This window comes from Rhipicephalus microplus, chromosome 4, assembly GCF_043290135.1.
Source record: "Rhipicephalus microplus isolate Deutch F79 chromosome 4, USDA_Rmic, whole genome shotgun sequence".
NCBI lineage: Eukaryota > Metazoa > Arthropoda > Arachnida > Ixodida > Ixodidae > Rhipicephalus > Rhipicephalus microplus.
The window spans coordinates 107,239,433-107,260,829 of NC_134703.1; the positions used below are offsets into that span (position 1 = coordinate 107,239,433).

The following is a 21,397-nucleotide window of genomic DNA, read 5'->3' on the forward strand; positions in this document are numbered from 1 at the left end:
TTTCGGATTCCCTCCGTTGTATGGCACACTGCGAACTCGGTCTCTCATGCCACAGATGACGGTTGCCTTGCTCGGAAGGCTTGGTGGCTGAACACAGTCTGCTCGTTAAGTTCACTGTATTTGAGTCCTCGGCGAACCGCACGACTAAGAGTCATTTGACTATAGACGGTGGCTTAATTAACACTCAAACTCTGACGCTGTTATTGCGTTCAGGTCCTTCATCAGGCCTTCGAGGTTCGCCATTTCTTGAGTGAGTTCTTCATTGTTGAAGGGTGACTGGATAAGAAATAGAAATATTTGTCATGGTTAGAACCTTGAGTGCTGACTAGTGCGACAGTATTATAAAGGTGTTTCTGAAAACCAATGAGGCAATGCAGGCAAGATCTCTAACGTTTAGCATATCTAAATGAAGGAAAGAAGTGCACATTTTAGGGCTTGTCTTCTTTGTTAGACACAATTCTGATGAGAATTAACAGACAATCGTAACACTTTCCTAGGCAAAATCGTCTGTTCTCATTAGCATAATGAAATGTTTTATAACGACAGGTGTCCATTAGCACGTGTACATGTCTGTGCTTGCTCATTCATGTTCACTGTGACAATTCTCATTTGTCAGGCACAATCACAGGCAGATGTACAGCTACAAAGTTCATGTCACAAATGACATCGCCGTGTCTAAAATAACATATGTAATGCAATTACAGAATTTCCTATTGCAATAAGCATTTGTAACTGTGACACAAATTGACAATCAAGCTGCATCTTCACTATGTAAAAAATTTCAATGGACATGGCTTTTTCTTTGGCAGAAAATCAAGTAACAGAGTATTCCTCCTGACTCGTACAAGACCATGAATGGTCCTACTATTTTTTTTTTGCTGCTGTACCATTTCTTATTGCGATGTATTTGAAGTCAATGTTTTGCGAAGTGAGCTTGCCTTCGTAGGGGGCATAAGTTGCTTTCCACACCAATTTTAATGAGGGTGTGCAAGTAGTGAACTTGAGAACTGAATCGAATACCAATCGAACAGTGGTCACAGCAAATTAATACGAATTAATAGTTATGACATTGAAGTGAATACTAATAGACTAAAATTCAAATAGTTTTTGTATAAGGCAACCATTTTTAAGACAGCTCTAGAACTCCACAACATTTCATTTCAAGTAAATATTCACCAATGTTAACAAGGGTGCATTACAATTGAAATTACTCGACAAAGAAACGATCTTAACTGAGATAAGCTCATACACAGCACAGTCTTTGAGATATTTTGTAAAACAGGTTGAAATAAAGTGGTTAGGTACTTCAGTAGTCCAGCTGTTACTTTGTCAAAAGCATTTAGGAACCTGAGCATTAAACAACATTTCATAAACCAATGTCATGCTGGTTGTTGCATTGAGATAGTAGATTTAGTGTCACCAAACACCTTCATTTGGTGGCACTAACCTTCTAAGCAAAAAATGCCTTCATCCTCGGATCAAGATCCTTCTGAGAGTCCTATAAAAGCTTGGGCTGCATGCATTTTGGTAATTCAAAAATTAAAAGAAGAAAATTTATATCTTGTTGTTTAAATGCTTTGTTTTCTTAAAAGTTTCTTAATATGTGCAATTATTTGAAAAGTATTAGAAGAGATATTCAGTATTCTGACTCATTTCACCGTTCGAAATTTTCTAATATTTGAGCACGCCTACAATACAACAATCTGGTATGTAAAAGCAGATGCCGTTCTTCTTTGCTAGACAAGTGCCCTGTTTGAATTGTTGGCTCCAGCAACATTCTCTACTTAGGGCAACCATTTGCTTCAAGGCAAGATAAAGGACACGTCAGACGTACGGCCAAGTCTTCCTCCTTCTTGGGCGTGTGAGTGGTGGAGGCGGAAGACGATGCGTCCCTGTTGATACTACGTGGTGAGGCCACCACGCGAGACTTGAGCGCCGACTGTCGCCCAGGGCTCTGCTTGCTCGAGGGACCCCCGGATGATGTGGACGTGGCCACAGAAGATTTCTTGTGCGGACTGCCGCTTACCTGCTGCGGTCGTACTACTGCACCAGAGGGAATTGAGATAACACGACAGATTAGAAGGGCACACAGGTAAAACAGTGAATTAGTTTCGACTGATTAACTATACTGAGAAAACCCTAGTGTTGTTAACTTACCACTATGTACTTATTATTTATTTTGAAAGTATAAGTCAAAAGTTTCACTCCTAACTTTCCTGCCAAAACCTCCTATGGTTATGTCATGGATTATAAGGTGTTTTTTCACCTTAAAACAGTGGTGCACAAAAGAACTAAAACACAAGAGCAAGGAACACAGAAATGGCACAAATAATCCACTCAATATTTATTGAAGCAACAAACTTATGTATCTGTACTTAGATTGACTCATGCTAAAAAACGATGAGCAGACAAAGATTGATTGAATGACGCATTTCCAAGAAGTCTCAACTGCACCAATGGTTTTTAGTGTATATCAACTCACAATACATGTACAAGCTTGTTTCAATAATTACTGAGTTGATAATTAGCACCTTGTTCGTATTCCTTTCTCTTGTGTTATCGTTCTTTCGCACACCACTATTATAGCATAAATTACCAAGAGCCCAGCAGTACATACTTCTGAAGTTTTTTTTTCTTCATATTTTAGCCATAAATCTCAATCAAATTTTCCAAAACTTGGTTCCTGAAGTGTCTGTTGCCTCCAGAAGACAATGAAGTTTATTTTTACCAATTAGAAACTACTACATAGGTCCTAGAGAGTGCCTTCACAATCTATGACATCACAGCGGATGGTGGAAGGATTTCAATCTGGGGTTGCCTTCCACATGATCTTTTTGTGCGTTTTCTCGCTTAACAAGCATCTTCTTGCCGCATGAGTAGTGTTTTTGGCATCATCAAAGAGCAATTTACTAAGGCCAGAAAAATAGTATTTTTCTTTAATGTTTCTTCAAAGACAAGCCATAAAAAAACTGCCCCATCAACCACACTGTCGCATTACGTGTGGTATGAGAGCTAGCAAGCAACAGCATTTGGGTATCATCACCTCTACCATTTTATTCTGGCTTTAAAGAAACCCAAAGAGGGTTTACATAAAGAAGGAGCACTAACAAAGAACGAAATAAAACATTATTTTTCGTTGAAAAATAAGAATGTTTCACAATGAAAGCAAATGAATTCCAATGCAGCAATGCTATTACATTTTATTACATTTGTTTTTGTAGTAATCCAATGGACAGTAGCATGATATCATTATAAGTTTATAATAATATTAAGACACCACGGAGCCTTGCCTTTTGTTTATGGCCCCGAGGTCAATTAGTGTAAATCTATATGATTATATGTATATCAGTGTTGTTTGTTCATTACAAGATTCGCCACCCACTATTATGCTTGACAACAGCTGCCAAATTCCATTTGTTTATAGTTTATAAAAGTGCTGTTTTTTGTACCAGCAGCAAGATTTAACAGCTCAATAGCTACAAGAGGAGGCACAAAATAAATAACCTATGCAGTTTATTGCCAACCAATAAGCTTTAGGTGCATTGCTTCAGTCCCTCGATTATGCTCTTGAAATAAATGTTACTTATGCTGCATACAGTCAAGAAAGCGACACTGCAGCTTAGCGCTGCTTTAATTCACTGCAGCTCACCCATGTGCTTTGGCTGTGGTGTAGACGGCGCACTTTGAGGGGGTGGTGCAGGCACGCTGAAGCTCTTGAGGGGATTCCCCGCATGCACTCGCTTGGTCAGTGTTCCTGTCGTCTCGGCGGTTGCAGAGGGTGGCGGCCCCGAGGGGGGCGGGCCGAGGGGAGGAGCCGAGCTCAGTGAAAGCAGCGGCCCACCCCCGGCTCCCATCAGGGCATTGCTATAGGCGGGCATCTGGCCTGTCCCCAAGGCCGAGCTACTAGGATGGCTCATGCCTGGATTCAAGACGGGCTCGTAAGTGGGGTTCCCACAACCCATGAGCCCTGACTTCTGGGGGCTTGGACCTTCATGACCTGGTCAGAAGTAAAGGAAAAAAAAGGATGATTAATAAGATGCTTTGTTGGGTGCGTTGGTTGATTCTGGAATAGATTTGAGTGCAAGTGGAAAACACACAAGAAGAGAGGACGACCATGCAGTTGTCCTCTCTTTTTGTGTGCGGTACATCTGCACTCAAACCTATTCCAAAAGATGATATTGTGGCCTCGTCGTAAGGTAGAAGGCAGACGGCTGGGAAAACTGGACCAAGCCTAATCTTTTAATGAGCATGAGATGATAGAAACACTCAAGAAAATACACACAAGATAAGCAGTATAGAAAATGAAATTTAATATGAGATGCACTAGAAGAAAAAAAAAGAACAGACTATATGCGAAGGCTTCTAGATTATGTCGAAAAAATGATCAAGTGTTGGTTGCTATCTGATAAACAAAAAGATGGCTCTTATGTAGAATCATTATGTAGCGTTTTTGTGTGGAAGTCTTCTGCAAGTTCACCAGCTTTTTTTTTTGTCTTTTTGCTCGATGATAATGATAGTCACTTTGAAAAAAGACTGAAAAACGCATGTTTTATAGTGCACCGTATGTATGTAGATGAGGTGCACTGTTTTAAAATATCTATTCAGTTTTCTTTTTTTTTTCACCATATAATTTGTAGTAAAGCAGTTTTCATGCTTCTTCAACTACTGTAATGAAACAGCACACGTCTAACATCCCAAATCTGACACAGTGGCTTGATAAGATCATCACTTGTACTAACCAACTGGCATGCATCACTATTTCTATTCTCACCTTTTTTTTTTCTAACATCTGTACCCTCCTCCTCCCTGTTCGAAGTTGGCGCCTAAACCTTTGAATGCTCAAACAGTCAGTATCAGGCTTATTTTTAAAAAATAAACTATAGCTAGATGTGTTCACCAATTGCCATGCTTTTAATGTTTAATATATTTTTAGTTTTAGCTCAAAGAATAAAATGACGTTCAATCAAACTTGTGTCTACTAAAGCACAACTCAGATAAGGATAGTGTGTGAGATCACAAAGTGCCAGTTGATAGGCGCACAACAATACACAATGCAGTGTTATAAGCAAAAGCTTGTGTGAAACATTTTATACAAGGAGGAACGCAGCTTCCAAGGAACTAAAGTAAACAAAAGCTGATATGCAGAGTACAAACACCAGGGAGTTTTAGACATAGGAGAGACAAAGTTCGAGGCCGTTACTAGCGAGTCTTACAAGACAACACAAAATGAGTGTGCAGTAATGGAAGCTGGATGTGGTGTTCTGGGTACACAAAGACGATTGAACATTGATATTGATTGAATAAGCTAATCATTAGTTTATTGTGACATGGTTATAAAACATTGCTTCAAATTAACGAACTGGCCTCTTAGCAGCACTGCCCATTCTAGGCTCGTGTAAACTGCTACAGAACACCATGTCTACCGATTTCTAAAATCCACTATTGAAATGACAAAAGCAGTTTTTGTCCATAAATAGTACATGCAAAAGCTGGCTTCATACATGCAGTAACGAACAGACTCTCTGCGAAATTTCAATACATTTAGAGAAATTAATGCTACGCAGAAGACGATATCAATACTGAATGTAACTAGCTGTCAGTGCTTTGAACTTTGCGTGAAACTACAACTCGTATTAGCACCCAGAGAGATAGAAAGCAAGAAGAGCAAGTAGAGGTAGCAAGAAACACCAGATGAGCATCCGAATTGCTATGCTGCATTGGGGATAAGGGAATGTGAAGAATGCATTAACACAGTACAGATGCACAGCAAGACTATAGTTCATAATTATGGAAGTGCAATCACGCATCAGTAGGTGCCAAGCAGACACTCGCTAGGCTTGTGCACATATTTGAGCACCTTGAATATTTGAATAAATAGTACAGTATTCGAATTTGCTCCAATTTGAATTTAGATGATTAAAAATTTCAAAGTATTCAAAATGAGCAAATGTGTGTGCATTAATCCGCATGTAAATTGCTTGAAAAATAGCTTTAATGCAGTGGAGAAATGCTATACCATAAAAAATGCCCCACTACAACGTCAAATGAACATACATATTGCCCTCACATTGATTCATTCATAATTTTTTTAAGTTTAAAAGATTGTTATACCAACCTACATGCTCTAAGTATAGTAAATTTTAGAGCTTGACATATATTGCAGGTTACTTGCATTCTACCGGAAGTGAAATCATGCTACTATTCGAAGTTGCCTACACTTCCTTCGAAGCAAAAAAAAAAAAAAAAATGACATTTCCACGTGACTTGTTTCAATAAAAAAAAAAGTTTTGTGTAGGTTAATTGGGCCATGGCAAATATGCTAATTTTGTTTCCAGTTTGATAATATTCCAATACAATTCAAAATTATTCAACGAAATCGCAATTTGCACAAGCCTATAATACTCATACATACCTGGATGCATCGCATCGATCGTGACATGTGCCCTAGGTATGTTGTACTGGGTCCTTGGGTAGATGGGACGGCCCATGTTAATGGAGCTGCCTTCTAAGCCAGCATTCATGCTTCCATTGGAAACAGCAGCTGGTCCCATGGCTGCAATGGGGTCCACAACAAAAGCATACGTTTCAGAACAAGCCAAAGCATACAAAGAGGCAAAGAAACAAGAAATTGTTTTGCAGTGTAAACAGATTACCAAATTTCAAGTGGACAAGCATAATCAGTGTACCAAGAAAGTCAGTGCCCATTTAAGACCTCTAGTAATTTACAAGACATGCACACAATATTTACAAAATTCTTTTGTTTCAGACATCAAAACTTTACTTTTTATTTTCCACAGTGAGTAAGGGCAATTAAACTGTCTTATTGCCACTGTCTTAATCATACTTGACTATAGTTCATACATTAACAAAAAGACATTTCGGCATACCTTCATACAGGCCAGGTTTTTCCATGCCATCACAAACATTTATAATATGTGCCCTTAATCTCATCACTACTGCCCCCTGTTGGCATTGCCAACTGAAGGCTGTTGACAAATATCTGCAAAATATTTCTACCCTCCAGCACCGCTGCGAATTCCGGTCTGTTTTTTTTATTTTAGGTGAATCTGAACCTTTGTGTATTAATGCTGCAAATTCTGTAGTGTTCTTGAGGGCACTCACACTACTTCACGACAGTTCATATGACAATGCTAGACAGCTCTCAAAGGAAAGCTATAGTATTTAAAAGCAAAAACTTCATTATAAGTATCATTGGTACATTATGGGCTTGTGCTTCCAGCATTACTTTAACAATACTGCTTAGAGTCACGAAGTTGGTACTTTGTTCAGTAGCATAAAAGTATGCTGTACAGTGCTTAATTCCATATTTTATCTGAGAGGCCAGCTAATTGTATTCATGTATAAAAGCTATCATGAAGGTTCGGGAGTCTGCTAGATTCTAAATGTAGAGATTTTTGCTGTTGCCTACCATACCTGAAGGAAACTTCATTCTTTGTTTCTTTGGTAAGATTGGTTTTTATCTAAACTGGTGCACAATTTCTGAAATCGCAAGACCGTTAAAGAGGGCACTAATTTTCTGGAAACAGTGTACAAAGTTAGATTAATAATCTGCAGCATATAAAATTAATGGTCTCATGTGAACAACAAAACAGGCTTTTTTGAAATTCTTAATCTAAAGCCCCTGTGACCAAATTTTCATGTCAGGCACACTACACATGGCCTGTGCCTAAAGATGGGAAACATTTTCGGTAAGTCAAAATACCAAAGCCAACAATAAAAATACTACATGGTAGGCAATCATGCAAGTGTATTACTCAATTTATTTTTTGGTCTAACTTGAGCAAAATGTCCCCTAGAGAAAAAGAATTATGTACAGTATTCGTATGGCAATGTTTGGCAGTAAAATCTCACTTTCATCACTTGAGTACTTTCCAAGCAGCATATCTTGTCTTTCCAAGAATGCAAAAGCATTGGTATTAATCACAGCTAACAATGTCTAAGATGTTAGCTGATTTAACACTGCTCTTTCACTTGTTAGAAATATCTGATGTGGAAATTAATTTTTTTTACTTTAAGACACGGAAAAAAATCAATACAGGGTGAACTTATGCAGGAGTTGCGGTTCGTGTGGGGGGTGCACACAAAACACAGGTGGGTCCAGGCTGATACTCACATGCTTTACGAGAATCGGGCAGCGACTTCCGAGTGTCAAGTGGCAACATCATGGGCTTAGTGCGTGAAGATTTCGGTAAGAGAGGCTTATCGGTTTTGCCACTGTCGTCGCTGCTTAACTGGTCTGTGCAGGAGTGGGAAAACAATAAAGGAAGAAAACCAAAAGGGGGCACGGACAACGACCATGCATCAACGTTCATCACGTGAGAGTAGCAGGTGAAGAAAACAATGAACAAACTGAACATAATGAAAAGAGAGAAAAAGAAAACATGGTGGGTGCAGTGAGAAATAGTGTCTAAACAAAAAATACACACACTCAAGACAGTTCATCATGCACACATAAAAGTTTGAGCTTGAGTCTTAAAGAGTGCTAGGAGTTGTCTAGAGCATAATTCTGAAGCCGGAACTGCAGTACCTGCTCTCGCAATAAGAGCGAGAAAGTTGTGGCATGTTCATATAAGGCAGCAGAGAACACACATCACGTCTGCGAGAGACATTACTGTGAAAATCCTTTGTCATCAGATGAAGCTACAGTACAGAGCATTATAAATGTAAGTTCTACATTATTATCCCATTTTCAATGAAAGCTGATCTTAAAAGATGAACTCAGTAAAAGAACACAAAGATGTGCGAGACAAACACATGTATTTTATGCAGGGCCCATACCTTTGCAAAACATGATGATATGCAACCAATTTTTAAGAAAAAGCATGCAAATAGTCTTCATTATTTGGCAGTATTTTCGGTGCCAGCTGAAGTGGTACAGCAGCCGTGTTCTGGAAGTACATGCTACTTGAACTACACAAATCCCATTTATATTATGCAAGAACTAGTTTTTTTTTTGGCACTGCACTGGCTTTTAAACACATGGTATGGACACACAACATGTGTGAACTAAACTCCTGCAGCATCATGTGAACTTGAGCATGGCATTGTCATGAACTGGTGCAGCAAGTGCAGCTATAATTCAGGATACTTTATAATTACTGTACAAGTTTTCAGAAGTGAGGCCTATTTCCTAAAACATGCGTTTAGAAAAATGTGAGCTAGCCTCTGATTCACGAGCCTAGTGTTACCGTGTTAAATAGAGAATCTGCAAAAATTTTCACCTACTGCTACACTGCAGGGCTTGTTAGAGTGATCTTGGATGTCAGTAAGTAATGTGGAAGTTGTTGATCACTTATGTTTATAGCAGATAAGCAAATATGTATTCGTGATGTTACACACTGCGTTTCTTGCTGCAATTTTTATCTAGCAGCACTGTCTTTTCAAAGAAAGGCACTGTCATGCTTTGGCTTTCAAAAGCAGCAAATATTATTTAGTGAATACAGGTGTAGAAAGCATAAGTTCGCACATTGTCATGTGCAGATGCACATAAGGAACATGCCAGGCAGGTTAGTAAGAGACGATGCAGAACAGTTTTTGCATGCAAATTTTCAAAGGCCCGGTGCTGGTAAAGTGGTAACTAGCAGCACAAAGTAGGGGTGTGAGAATACCGTGTTTGAAAACTTGCATATTGAATTTAATAGTATTCTATTCGATTGGGTACTCGAAATGAAAAGTACATATTCGAAATACCGAATATTTCCTAATAGTTTTCCAAAAATCAGCAACAATGAAATTTTCTCGAAGGAATAAAACGTGCGAACCAGTGATGATTAACCATTCTTGTTTTTGTCATTAAATTACCCAGAGGCATGTAGACCATATGTACTTATGGCACTGCCAATGCCACATTGACAACAGGAGGAGAGGTTTGGCTAAGAAACTTCGCTGTCGTTGAAGCAGCTGTGTCAGCAATCAACCATCTTTGGTATAACATTAATGATGTTAACACATGAAAATTGCTTATTATTTAAGTAGAAGTTTTATTAGATTAAGAGCTGCTAACAAAGCACCACCTTGAATACTGTTTTTACTAGTATATTTCAACCTGCAGTTATAATATATAGCATAAGCTCTAGTTGCTCAGTTTAATTAATATAGTCTTTTTTTTTCGGTTCAAGGTATAATCATAAGTTCCCTTTCTTAAAGCTTGTGAATGTATTTGTTTCAAATGAAATGATGTGGAGCTGTTGGGATGTTTTTAAAACTGTCACCTTACCAGTCTATGGCCACTTTGAAAACTGTTGCCCCATTATTTTGAAAAACTATTCTATTAGCATTTGATTCATATCTTAATTTTATTCGTTTCTGAAATTCACTATTCGCACAACCCTAGTGCAAACAACAATACCTCAGGTATAGGATATCCCAGTGTTCTGTTAGGCTGTCACTAAATCGTCATGTTCCCGATCGTAGCACAATGCACATTTTTGGCCCCATGCTATCTCATAAAGCGGCACTTAAAAAATTTGGTAATGGTAGTCACAACAGTTTCAGTTGTAGACATCATCTACATCATCTACATATCCCATAAAAACTATATATGCTTTATTGGTTTTGAAACACAGGCGCCAAAAAATTGAACAGCGCATGTATCGTCACGATGAAAAAAGAAACACTAACAGTGGCATGTGGCTTTTGATGTCTTGTAATTATTGCCATGACTAAGTGTGTACAGGCTAGACTAAGGCACAAATGTCAGTTATGCTGCAAGCACACTTCAACTTCGTCACATATTCTTGGCTCACTTAACTAACTGCCCACTGCTTTTGCACTGGGTGCACGTGAGAAACTAAGAAAACCTAAATACGTACTACGTGTTTATTGGCCACCTATTCGCAGGGCAATCTCGCATCTGGTTATTTTTCCCCATCCCTCTTTTTTTTTTCAACTTGATGTTCCCTATTCTCATTAATTTTTTTTTCTGTACCCCCTCCACAATACGGAGTTGCCAAACAAATGTTGTTTAGGATTGTTGAGTCTTTCAGAACCACAGCACGATACGTTCACATGCGTTTCTCGTAAAGATTGCCAAGGACAAGCTCAGCTTCAATTGATTGCACTGTTAATGTTCCTGCAATGGTTTTGTATTGATTAAAGACATGCTTCTGCTGCATGGCAGCATGCGATCTGTGGGGCTGTGCAAGCATGAGCCAATCAACTCTCGTTGAAGAAATCTAAGGCATTAGAAAGGCATTAAAAAATACTGGTACTGTCATTGTTTCCGGTCAGATTCCTTGAAATAGCAGCGCCAGTCACAGAAGCCTAACGCGAACAATAAAAAATTCTTAGCATTCCTCAGATGACATTTCACAGGGCTTGCTCGACCAAGCAATAAGGAGAAGGCGGGAGACGTACCCATGTAGCCACCGCCCGAGTTCTTCTTCTTGTCGAGCGTGCCAATGTGCTCCTCGGAGATCTCCTGGGAGTTTCGCGATATGGGAGTGGCTGTCATGGCTGCCTCTGGGTTGCTGCTCTTGTCCATGGCCTTGAGTTCCATCTGATCATGGTGAATCCACAGGTCGGGTGGCTTCAGGTCCTTGGTCGCTCCCTTGCCCCCCTTGGCGGCTACACCCTTTGCACTCGCATACCTGCACAATCGAAACGAAAACGAAGCACTGTGAGAAGTGCACACACTGACTGAAGCGGCAATGTTTTCTTTGCATGAAAGACTTCACTTCTCCAAATTGACTTAATTGCCTAACCCCACTAATTAAAAAGCTGATTAATGTATTTCCCCAATTACTGTTACTAATAATGTCTTGAACTCTCTTATTAATATGCCTTCTGCTGCAGAAAAAGCAACTGTGGAGACAGTGAGCAAATAGCGGCTTTTCCTGATCTTTTTAAGAATATTGGTCACATTTCTTGAAACACCCTGAGTGTCATTTACATATGCATGTAGCTGGTTAACCATATCGATCACACTTCAATGAACTACCATGTGGTGCTTAGCATTATGGTGAACCTTTATTAATTTGATATGTTAGGTTCTCTGACAAGGGCTTGATTGCTCTAGTTTATGAATGAAAAAAGACATAAAAATGAACAGCTGAGCTTGTCACCTGCACAACACGACTCAGGAGGGCAGACTGCAGTTTGTTAATATGAAATATCATCTAATAAATAAACACCGTTAACAACAAAGGCAAAAAATACATGGGTATCTATTTGATCCATAAAACATGGTTAAGTTCAGTGTGCCACTGTTTGCTTATAGGCATTACTAATAACAGTATCATTGCTAGCTGGCCATGCTTTCATTTTTAGTTGCTATCTGGCCAGCAAGTGCTACTTCATTAAAAGACATTTCCATTGTGTTCTTAATAAGTAATTTCTTGGTTCTCATATACAAAGAGCTATCTGAAATAGCACTGCTTCACCAATTATCACAAGGCACAAATGTACAGAGTTTCACACAAAGCACAGGGTACTTACGTCTTACTATTCACTGGACCAATGTAGCCCTGGCGCCGTCGGCACATCATGTAGCAGATTACAATCAGGATAAGTAAGATGACAGTGAAGCCTGATGCTATTGCAATGTACAGAACGTTGTTCGATATCCCACCTACGTGGAGACAGAAGGCCAACATTAAAGCGTAAAGTTAAACATTAAAGTTATTTACACTATCTTAAACACATTAACGATGCACAAAACCAAATAGTATATCTATAACACGTGTGCCATTAAAATAACTACAAGCAACGCCTGCAAAGCTTTGCTACTAACCAGCTACCTAGTGAATGCATGTGGCCTCCTTCTAGCAAAAATCCTCTGCAAACTAACAAGGCTATTTGTAGATGAAGGTCCACTAACAGTAGCCACAGAAAATAATGCTATGTTTTAGCCAATTCCAGCATTCAATAACTAGTAATGTGGACAGCATGCAAACTATATTTGTTCAGCGATGTTGTAACAGCTATAGTGTACAGCTCTGCAAATTTTTCTGCGACTTCATGCCAATTCTCTCCTGCATTGAACTGTTTGATAATTTAATTTATTACTTTGACCTTCTATGTCTAAACAGTGGTTTTGCAACTGCTTCAAACAAAGAGGCTTTAGTTCTCACAAACAGTACAGTGTATTGTACAACCGCATACTTGAAAGAATGTGTGATGAGTTTATCATGTTGATTAAAAAAGAAAACAACCCTGCTAAATTTACGTCAGTGAACTGTCAGGTGCTTTCATTGCTTTCTTCACTTCACCAATACTGGCAGACATTTTATTCGGGCTTCTAGCTCAGCTCTAACTCTATATATTACCCTAAGTGACATAGATACTAATGTTCACAGAAGTTGTCAAAAGATGGAAGTCACTAGAATTTCCGTTCACGTAAAGCCAAGTGGCTGTTTGATATACAGTACGTGTTGCACATGCACATGCCACAACCCCACAGCTTGACATGCTCAGCGTGGCAGCATGTGGGTGATGCGAGTGAAATCCTTTTTGGAGAAAAAAAAAATTAAAAAAGGCTAAGAACCCTGTCACAGCCAAATTCTTCATGCCATGCTTTGACATTTACTTACCGTTGCTGGTTGGTCCAGAAGCAAGCTCTAAACCTAAACATCGCCAACAGAACAAACAATCCATAAAATTAAAAAAGAAAAGGAACAGCAACAAAAGAGCAGCATACACAGATACACAGACATATACAGATGGTGACACACATGCGCACTCTTAGCATGCAAGAAACTCAAGAAAACCATGTGCAAAGCAATGATATAGAAAAAGCATGCTTTATTTCAAATAACGAAGAATGAAGCAGAAACACATTATGAATCTCAAATGCAGTGCACTTCACTGAAACTTCATTTTAAAATCATCTGTAACATAAACATGTCTCAGACGAAAAATGGTAAACTTTGTTTCCCTCAGCAATACCGTGTGCTATACTGTATACGGCATAAGTCTTTTTCTGAGTACTTTAAAGTGTGTATAGGTATTAGTGCAGTCATAAACAGTCACAAGCAGTGCGTCCTGTGACAACAAGGTACTAAGACTCTGATGAACAACTTTTGCACAGAATACCTTCAGTGCCTTGTTCTAGGGACATGTTTTGATGCTTGTGAACTTAACAGTAAAGTTCTTGGCCATCAATAATGATGGCAACTTTTGTCATGTGTATTTGCAACAACGTGGTTAAAATAAAGGGACACAGTCAACAACCAAGTGTAGAGCATTTTCAGCCATGCAAGAAACGTAAAGTGCTTTGCTACAGGCATTACATGACAGCTGAAAATAACAGCAGCAACCAGGGAGGGTAGCACAACATACTCTTGCCTGTATGGTAGACCACGTCTGTCGAGAGTGGGCCGTAGCCCTTGCTGTTTCGGGCCTGGATCTTGAAATGGTAGGTAGTGTCTGCAGTGAGGCCTTTGATCACCGCGTTCATGCGGTCCCCGACCACAGCTTCCACGACCCAGTCTCGGTCTTTTTGAGAGTTGTCGGCTGTGTACAGGATCACATAACCTGCCCGATAGACAAGCAGAATACAAAACATCTAGTGCAAATGTGTAAAGTAAAAATGAAACACAGGTTTAACATCCTGAAACTATATATAATGGTGTTGCCATAGCAAGGAACTCTGTATCGATTCAAATGAGTTTGAGTTCTTTTACATGCATGTTAATATTTATACACAAACATTTCTGCACATAGCCTCTCTCAATACACAGCCACATTTATTGACAATCTGAGTAAAATGAAAAAAAAAAAAATTGCAAGCTGAGGATCGTTAGCAAGTGGCTTTTTTTAAAATTTTGGCTGCAAAGTGTTACGGTTTCTCGTTTTAAGTGCTGGATAGTTCGGTATAGAACTGTAACTGTTTTGATCAAATGCAAAGCTGCTGTGGCCTTACTGTATGTGTGCTATTGACCAGACCTCTAGTGTGACATGTTACATGATGAATGAATTGTCCCAGCTACACGTTTTAGTGCCGTTTGATAACACAGAAATCAAAGCATTCTCATGTTAATGGCGGTGACCCTTAGTACTCACTGCATCATACATATTGCTAGGTTGATACCAGTAGCGATGACAACATTTCACCATTTTTTTGCCTTCAAAGAGAAACAATACTAATTGTGAAGGCTGATTACAACAGCTGTGTTTTTCTGTCATAACAAAGAGCACACACTGCCAATGATTCAAGCAATGCAACGTTGAAGCATTTGCTGGACGACACGCTCATACCTGTAATCACGCCATTCTGCTGCTTAGGAGGCTGCCAATGAAGGTTCACAGTCGTTGGAGAGTCCTCGCTCGGAACGACGGTAAGGTCTCGCGGTGGGCTCGTAGGTGCTGAAAATAGAAACACAAAGTGCGCTCTGTATACCTAAATGCAAAAGGGTGCTGACATATGTATAATTATACTTGTGTAGAATAAAGTTTCGTCCTGATCAAGAACTGCACCAGTAAATTTATGAGGAACATCAGACTTACCTGCTTCCTGTGTAGTATTGAGAACGTCCATACTATAGGCACTTTCCCGGCGACCCTTGACAACCTTCACAGCGAATTCGTAGAGTGTATTTGGTCGTAAGTCGTCGATCATGCAGTTTAGGTTCGTGGAGTTGAAGTAGCGGTACTTGGGCTGTCCGTGGCCCTTGTAGCGCACCGTGTAAAAACGGTTGTCCGTGATCACCTGGCTGCTGGCCAGTGTGCTGTCGCTCCAGAACAAAACGACTGTGTTGGGTGACAGCACAATAGCCTTGAGGCCTACGGGTGGTAACATTGGAACCAGAGGCTCTGGAGCTGCAAGGGAGCACAGAAAGATGGTGTCATGGGGTTAACAAGAAGCAAGTAAGAAAACCCATGCCTTACACCAGAGCAATAACAAGACAGGGTGATTGATAAGACCATTGTTTGATACACCTATTGGCCAATACATCAAAACTCTACAAATAATGCATACAGCATGACAACTTAGTGAGAAACTTTATAAGTGGTGTACTTTTTTCCTTGTCACCGTGTGCCCATCTCACTGGCAATAAAGCTGGTAACATTTTCATTCCGAGTGAGGTTGAAACTGCACACACAGCCTGTGTGCTAAAGCCATAAATAAAAAATGTTATATAAAGGTGTAGCCAAGGAGGTAACATCTCACCAAAGGATTCTAGGAAATGTGCATTTTGTGTGAGTGGCATGCAAGCTCAGCCCGTAAAACCGACTTTTAGAACCAGTCTAAATGGAATACTATGTGCTAGAATTGTCCCTATATGACTATGCATTTCTTTTGGCTCTAAGTTTGAATACTGGCTTTAGTTTTGGTGCCGGCTGTGTAGCTTCAGCTAAAACTTGTGTGATGAGCCTTTCACTGGATTTAAGTATGGCTAACACTTAGAGGGACACTAAATTCAAATATTATGTCAACGTTGGTTGTCGAAATGGCAGTCCAGAAACTTCGTAGTGTTACTTTTGTGCCAAGAAAGGACCTATTTTGAAATGAAATCACATTTTTGTGCTCTGCATCAGGTTAGCGCACTTCAAATTACCTGCCTCAAGAAGTGGACTGACCGGACCAACACGCGTGACTGTTGGCGTACACAACGTTGTTCGGCTTTATTGTGCTAGTAGCAGCAGAGCAAAAGCAGCGGGAGCCACAGCAGCAACAACGACCATTGATCGATTTCTGGCCATTGGCTTTGAGATTGCAGACCCTTTTGTTTCAACTGCACCCCGCTAGATGGCACCACCTGTGCGTGTCACCATGCTAAAATTGAATTTTCGAACCACTCGCGCCATTCCCCGTAGTAACGTCCGGCAGTTCTTTTTTCTATGAATCAAACAGAAACGAAAAAGCAGCATTTTATTGCATCTCTTGATACAAGAAAGGTTCTTTATTTAGTGCAGCTTGATCGATTACTAGTGATTAATTGTAGGCGGTCCTTCTGATGTCGTCAGGATCATTTTGAAAATGTCCTACTGCCACGATTGTGTTCTTGTGCATTTACTTAAATTCCTCGATACGTAGGGCACTGTTGTTGATAATATTGTCGTTTTAGATGTTGTCATACATTGAGCTTTAATTCACTCTGACATAAATTGTTATTTGATATTATAGTGTCCCTTTAACAAAGTGTTTGTACTTGACTGTTATTCCTGCCACTGAAAGCTTTGGAGTGCTCAGAACACAGTATCAGGCTTACCAAGCCACTTGGTCAACGTGCAGAGTATGATATTAATGAGAGCGGTAGGTAATTTAGTGCTTAAGCTAAGCTGACATCAACTGATGCATGAGTAAAGCAAAGCACCCAGCAATTTAAAGTAACGTACAAAATAAACAAAAGTAGTAAGATACACGAAGAAAAAAAAAAGATATTGTTAAAATGGCTATGCTTATACTCATTACTTACTTGATTCAATGAGTGTCTTGACAGTTTCATATATCGGCTGGCCATCACCAATTTGATTGAAAGCTCTTACGCTGATCACATATTCATTGGAAGGTTCTGGAAACATAAAAAAAATATAATGTTGGACGCATTAATTAATATTCTCAGGTTGTACAGCGCATCAGCATCATTTGCTGGACCTGAATTGATAATTATGGACTCATACGCACCAATAAACTAGAGAACAAGCAAACTATAAAGAAAAGACATGAAAGCAAATGTTCGTTTCAACATTCAATAAATGCTTTCTTTAATGAAAATTGTTGCTTCCCATTGAGGCAAACACTTGGACCAAATAAACCTTCAGTTAATTTGATACTAATGTATTTACAAGTAGTTTTGGCACCCCCCCTGTCTCAATTACTAAAAATAAAAAGACAAAAAAGATCAAGATTAAAAAAAAATGAATTCCTTTTCGTTTTTCAGGACACAAGGTAAGCATAGAGACATCTAATAGCGTGTGATAAAGCCGATACTTCCACAAGACAGAATTGACAATTAGTCATTACGCACATAAACTAATCTTAATTCATTTCACCAAACCCAACTTTCACAGTGCAATCCTTCCTTGAGCAACCACATCGTGCCTGCTCGAGCTTGACAATGTGACTGTTGCAGGTTGAAAAAAACATTTAAAAAGGTAACATAAACAAGAACTCACGCAAGTTTTCAATGGTGTAGTAGCGTTGCTTCCCATTGAGCACCTTGGTGTAGACATCGGGAAGGCCTATGCCCCAGCCGATGGTGTAGCCACGGATCATGATGTCCTGATTTCGAGGAGGTGCCCAACTAACAAAGATGCTTGTCGACGTTGGCTTCGCTCGCAGTCCACTTGGCTGATCGGGTACTCGGGACTCTGCATCAACAAGATGTAAGGCATCGGCAGATTGGGTTAGCACGTGTATAAACATGCCTTCTCAATATGCTGAGCACATTTATGTCTGCAAGTGACTAAATTTACTGATGAATCACTTCATAATTAGCACAGAGATTTATAGGTAGCACGATGGCTGAGTGAAAATTTCTGCTTTCCTATACTTTCAAAGCTTCCGAGGACTGCAGCAGATGGAACTATTCACTCGAAAGTTTATTTTCCTAGCTATATAAAGTGGAGTTTGCTATTCTTTATGTCAGGTAACCTGGAAGTAGTAGCAACGAGGAGTCATTGGACACAGTGCTTCACTTGAATCCAACACTTTGAAAAGTGTACCTTTCTTCAGGGCAGTGCAGCTGCCTTTCTTAGCAGTGCTTTTATGTGCACTTTCCTGAGCTACCAGTTGTGCAGTTTAATCTGAAAAGACTGTTCACCAGCACCACAAGCTTAATTATACGTAATGGCAAACTGAGATTAAAATGTTCCTTACTGATAAACCAATAAAGTTTCGCATCCATCCATCTATAACAGGTAAGTGATTCGAAGTAATAAGAAATAAATGTAACGAGAGAGAAGACACAATTTGTCCATGCTACTTTTATGCTGGTCATTGGATGCACTGGTTTAGACCCCAAATAAGTAAAGGCCACATGGGTCATTGGACTAATTAGAGCCCAAGCTCATGCATAAACTGATCAGCCCTTTAGATACCAAGATACCATTTTTTGAAACAAGAACCGAGCAAAGAGTCAGCTCTATGCAATGCTCATAACAAATAATACAAAGTCGTAGCAAACTGAACCACAAGACAGAGTTCTCCCATTTGAAGTGGTGGTGTTACATTTTTGAGGCAATGTGCACATGTGCAGTGCATAGACACACGCACTATAATATTTCGAAACGTTTCTCAAATAAAGATAATTCCAGGAAATTCAGTAATAATTTCCCTATCTTCAACGAAGTTCAAGCATACTATGCATGCACAACAGCCACTTATTAAACCTAATCCTGCCAAATGTACGAAAGGTGTTTTGTGAGTCTCGTATTAAGTTCAGTGCATTCATCGTGACAAGCATCTGACCACCAAATATTGTTTTAGATTAACACTGCATAGCAGCACCTGACAAGTCTGGTAACCTAATTGAAGCGTACCTTAAAGGTATGATTCGGCCGTAGCTCTTGCACGTGCCGGACTTACCATCGAGATCATTCTGGTATGTCTCCACTGTCATCCAATCCGTGGCCGGTCCTGTCCCATTTACAGACAGGGCTGCAATTTTGACGCTGTACTGGGCCCCTTTTTCCAGTCCTAAAGAGGAGAGAAACAAAGATTAAAAAGAAGAAAGAAGTAAAACACACAAAAAAATGCCAGTATTAAGTGGTTCCAAACTTTGTCAAGCACTTGGCCTGAGCAAGGCCAAGTGGTACTGAAAAGAAAACATGAAGCAGACAAAGAACTAAGGTCACACAGGAAATGCTATTTTTAAGCTGAGTTTGATAGCTGCTCAAAAAAACCCGATATGTTATGGAAAAAGCTTAATACTGTCTTAAATCGCCGTAAATCGTCTCCACGTGTAGAAAAGCTATTTCTTGGTGGCCACGAAATATGGGGCGATGATTTGGCGAATACATTTAATGATTATTTTGTGAGCAATTCTAATTCTTGTGCATCTGCTGATATTACAAAATTTATGCCTGATAGCAATCCATCTTCCTTTTTCCTTCGCCCATTTACAGAGTCTGAAGTACTGTCAGTTTTTCTTTCGCTTAAAAATAGCTCAAGTTGTGACGTTGAGGGCATGCAGGTTCGTCCAATCAAGTATGTGCTTGATTTAATTTGTCCATATCTTACCTACATCTTTAATCTGTCTTTGGCGAGCGCTATCTTTCCCAGGAGGATGCAGATCGCAAGAGTTTCTGTGCTTTTTAAGAAAGGTGACATAAACGATATCAAAAATTATAGACCTATTTCGATATTACCAGTATTATCCAAAGGGCTGGAGAAACTTATACACGTGCAAATGTCTAATTTTTTCGATAAGCACAATCTTATATCTACAGTCCAATTTGGATTTAGAAAACACCTTTCTACTGAGTTAGCCTTGCTACAACAAAAAGAATTCATTTTAACACAATTTGAAAGCAAGAATCTTGTGCTCGGCCTTTACATTGATTTCAGTAAAGCATTTGATTGTATCCATCATTCCATACTACTTAAAAAACTTGAAACCTATGGTATTCGCGGGCACTGCTTAAACCTCGTGAAGTCGTATCTAGATCATCGCCATCAGTACGTCCAGATTGAGCATTACCGTTCAGACTTAAAACACATCAGCAGAGGCGTTCCTCAAGGTAGTATTCTCGGCCCATTTCTTTTTATAGTTTACATCAATGACCTAGTAAATATCTACAGTGATGCGAAATACGTTATGTACGCTGACGACGCTAGCCTATTTTTTTCGTCACCTGAACTTGGTAGCCTTCAGAATAACACCAACACTGCTCTAAGGGCGCTCCAAGAATGGTCAGCAGCAAACGTTTTGCAAATTAATACTAAAAAGACAAAAGCCGTGATTTTCAGACCAAAATCTAAGCAGATAACCTGCGAACACATCACCCTTCTTTACACAAATGAAGCAATAGATATAGTGAGTAGTGTGAAAATACTGGGAGTTACCTTCACACAAAATATGCTTTGGGATTTACACATCGAATCAGTTTTAGGCAAGCTATCTCGTGTGGTTGGTATGATGGCGCGTCACAGATTGATATTACCTTTTAAAATAAAGCTTCTTGTTTACAATGCGCTCTTTTTTTCTTCCTTGTATTATTGTTTTTTGGTATGGGGTACGACGACATATACAAATCTTGAAAGACTTCATGTACTGCAGAAAAAATTTCTACGGGCGCTTTTCAATGTACCCTACAATTCCCATACTTCAGATTTATTCTTGAAGGGAAATGTCATCCGCGTGTTTACCCTATACAATTACAAGTTAAGTATAGCGTTCAAACGAGAGATAAAAGAAAACCTAAAGTTTTTCCACGAGTTATCTCATCTTGCCAAAAACACCCATTCATACGGCACTCGTTACATAGAACAGTG

General features: G+C 39.4%; 1 protein-coding gene across 5 annotated transcripts in view; it reads right to left on the reverse strand.

Annotated features, from left to right (window-relative positions):
* The window catches only part of fra (neogenin protein frazzled), a 500,782-nt gene continuing 479,385 nt past the window's right edge, over nt 1–21,397 (reverse strand). For 2 of the 5 annotated variants that reach the window (XM_075893470.1, XM_037423277.2), the window contains exons 13-26: nt 19,490–19,600; nt 18,079–18,273; nt 17,379–17,474; nt 15,466–15,777; nt 15,217–15,324; nt 14,299–14,493; nt 13,551–13,583; nt 12,457–12,589; nt 11,377–11,609; nt 8,135–8,257; nt 6,413–6,553; nt 3,650–3,997; nt 1,835–2,043; nt 1–276 (exon numbers count right to left, since the gene is read on the reverse strand). In XM_075893470.1, the coding sequence (XP_075749585.1) occupies nt 178–276; nt 1,835–2,043; nt 3,650–3,997; nt 6,413–6,553; nt 8,135–8,257; nt 11,377–11,609; nt 12,457–12,589; nt 13,551–13,583; nt 14,299–14,493; nt 15,217–15,324; nt 15,466–15,777; nt 17,379–17,474; nt 18,079–18,273; nt 19,490–19,600 (2,336 nt within the window). In that variant the 3' untranslated portion in view covers nt 1–177. The remainder of the gene's footprint in view (nt 277–1,834; nt 2,044–3,649; nt 3,998–6,412; nt 6,554–8,134; nt 8,258–11,376; nt 11,610–12,456; nt 12,590–13,550; nt 13,584–14,298; nt 14,494–15,216; nt 15,325–15,465; nt 15,778–17,378; nt 17,475–18,078; nt 18,274–19,489; nt 19,601–21,397) is intronic. The other 3 variants (XM_075893468.1, XM_075893469.1, XM_075893471.1) reach the window with 3 other exon arrangements.